The sequence below is a fragment of the Bidens hawaiensis genome, unplaced genomic scaffold, assembly GCF_021521415.1.
Source record: "Bidens hawaiensis isolate Kalapana, Puna unplaced genomic scaffold, B.hawaiensis_p1.1 tig00007410_1, whole genome shotgun sequence".
Lineage (NCBI taxonomy): Eukaryota > Viridiplantae > Streptophyta > Magnoliopsida > Asterales > Asteraceae > Bidens > Bidens hawaiensis.
Genome location: NW_027491514.1, coordinates 21,894 through 24,099, shown reverse-complemented (window position 1 = coordinate 24,099; position 2,206 = coordinate 21,894). Strand labels below are relative to the sequence as shown.

General features: G+C 38.9%; 1 protein-coding gene across 1 annotated transcript; it reads right to left on the bottom strand.

The window, feature by feature from the left end:
- Positions 1-561: 561 nt before the first annotated feature.
- LOC143635091 (endochitinase EP3-like) lies at positions 562-1,885 on the bottom strand. The gene is made up of 2 exons (XM_077102987.1): positions 1,424-1,885; positions 562-1,090 (listed from the first exon to the last, which is right to left on the bottom strand). Exons 1-2 carry the CDS (start codon positions 1,818-1,820, stop codon positions 687-689), a joined length of 801 nt encoding a protein of 266 aa, XP_076959102.1. The 5' UTR covers positions 1,821-1,885; the 3' UTR covers positions 562-686.
- Between the last annotated feature and the right edge of the window lie 321 nt (positions 1,886-2,206).

Genomic DNA, 2,206 nt, shown 5'->3' with positions numbered 1-2,206 from the left:
CACAACAAAACAAAACGTGTGTACCCTTACGCCCTTATGGTCTTGTTTTATTTATAAAGCAATTATCTCGTGTAATTAGAGTATTTATCATATATAACCAGAGTAACTATTGAAACATAATAAATTGGATGTGACTCAATGGTACAACACTCACTTTACTAGTGAGAAGTAGGGGGTTCAAACCTCACTATCACCAATTTATATGGGAGATATGAGGGATGACTCTGGCTTGCCAGGGTTCGAGTCCTGATCTCACCTGGTTTTACCGGCTCCTCGCTGTCGTGCCATTAGGCGGGCGTGGGGGTCGGGTTTTATCCGGTGAATCCCTCAATAGGGTGGACCGCTAGGGGCTTCGTCCGTCCGGAATAGTGGCCGGCTTGGGCTACCTTTGGCAAATGAGGGCCGCGTACGAAATACCCAACGTTACTTAGTTGGCCGTTCAAATAAAAACTACTGGAACATAATTACCCCGTCTATCTTTGTTTTCCTTCTTCATTCTCTGTGAACACGTGATTTTGGTATTTTTGATGTTTCAATTCTTGTAGCCTCTGTATTTGCATGTATATAAATCTTATTCCATTAAACTTCAATAAAATGACAACAAAGATAGTCAGTGTGATACACAAATATGAATTTTATTTTTTTTCACCGTTTATACACGGATAGAATCCCACATTACAAATAGCCTAACACCGAAGGTTATCACCCGTTGCAACTCCGAGCTGGTTACAGTATTGAGTGTAGTACTGGACACGAGCACTTACAGTAGCTGGATTGCCACCATCACATTCCATTCCATTAATAGCTCGAATAGTAGCTCCAAACCCTTGACCGATGATCGAGTGGACGTTGTTCATCCAAAACCACAATGCGGTCCTAAAAGAGATCACAGGATCTGTGGCCACAGTTTCGGGATTGTTGAGCCCATCAAACCCGATGCTCCTTCCGGCTGGACCGTAGTTGTAATTCCATGACAATTGGATCGGACCTCTCCCAAAGTAACCCTTGCTAGGGTTACATGGATATTGAGTATTATTTTCGTCGCAGTAATCCCTTGAGGCACCGTTTATTTCATTAATATAGCAAAAATCTGTCACATGCAAAACAAATAGTTAATTCATAATAGAACACATAACACAATCTATTTATTATTTTTGTTAGCGACTTTAATGTTGTAAATGGTTAATTACCAAAAATTGTAACAAACTCTAGTAATAACATATTTTTTTGTATGTTATAGATCTTTCATTAGTTAGATGAAATAATTATATACAAACGTTTAAAGAGATCTCTACATCTGTTTATAAGTATACAAAGTTAAAAATGATTTCAAAAGTAGTAATATTGTTCAAATGTTAGCTATACACAATAACTTATGTAACATGTAACATAATAATTAATATAGAGGAATGAATGTTCTTACGTCCAGTTTCATGTGTAACATGAGCAAAGAAAGCTGCAATCTCCCTCCTTGAATCATCTTCGGAACCAACCCTACCAAACTGAGGATAGTTTCCGAGGGCTTCAAGGAAGGCGGCCCGCGAATAAAACCCTCTCCCTTCACAACTGGCTTCTGATTGATCCACAATCCCGTTAAAGAATGCGTCGGTCACGATGCTACTAACATCAGCATTATTCGTGGGAGGAGCCGCGAAACACGGCCCTTCTTGGCAGCCGACTCCACAATAAGCCTCGTCACTGCCACAAAAACCGAACCGGCTACAACACAAGTCCGGACTGCAACCGCAGTTTTGGGCGGCGGAGTTGAGGATTCCTGAGAAAAGTACTCCGGCGATGATGAGGATTTGGATTGTTTTCATGGTGGTTTGTTTGGTTTAGTTAGTTGGATTGTGGGTGTGCATTTATAGTGTTGTGAACACTAAAACGTGTGGATATGTATAAGCGGCGTATGTCGTATGGTTTGAAATATGTCGACGTTGACTTTGTCAAATGTCTTTCGTCTTTGAATATTAAAGTTTGAAAAAGGCGATGTTTTGTTATAGTTGACATTTAAAAAGTCAAGTTTAACGAACAATATTGACACGTGATATTCAACACTTTATACGCTAAAAGTTTATGCCAAAACTTATACAAGAAATTAGATGAACTGAAGTTGTAATAATTAACTGAATTTATATATTTTATTTTTTTACTATCATAAGTTATACGTATGCCGCTACTATTCCGGTCACATACTAACTTTTTT

Excerpts from the sequence above, each read along its gene's own strand:
- LOC143635091 (XM_077102987.1), bottom strand. The coding sequence starts at position 1,820 with ATGAAAACAATCCAAATCCTCATCATCGCCGGAGTACTTTTCTCAGGA. Across the intron at positions 1,091-1,423 it reads TGTTACACATGAAACTGGAC|ATTTTTGCTATATTAATGAA; the intron begins GTAAGAACATTC and ends TGCATGTGACAG.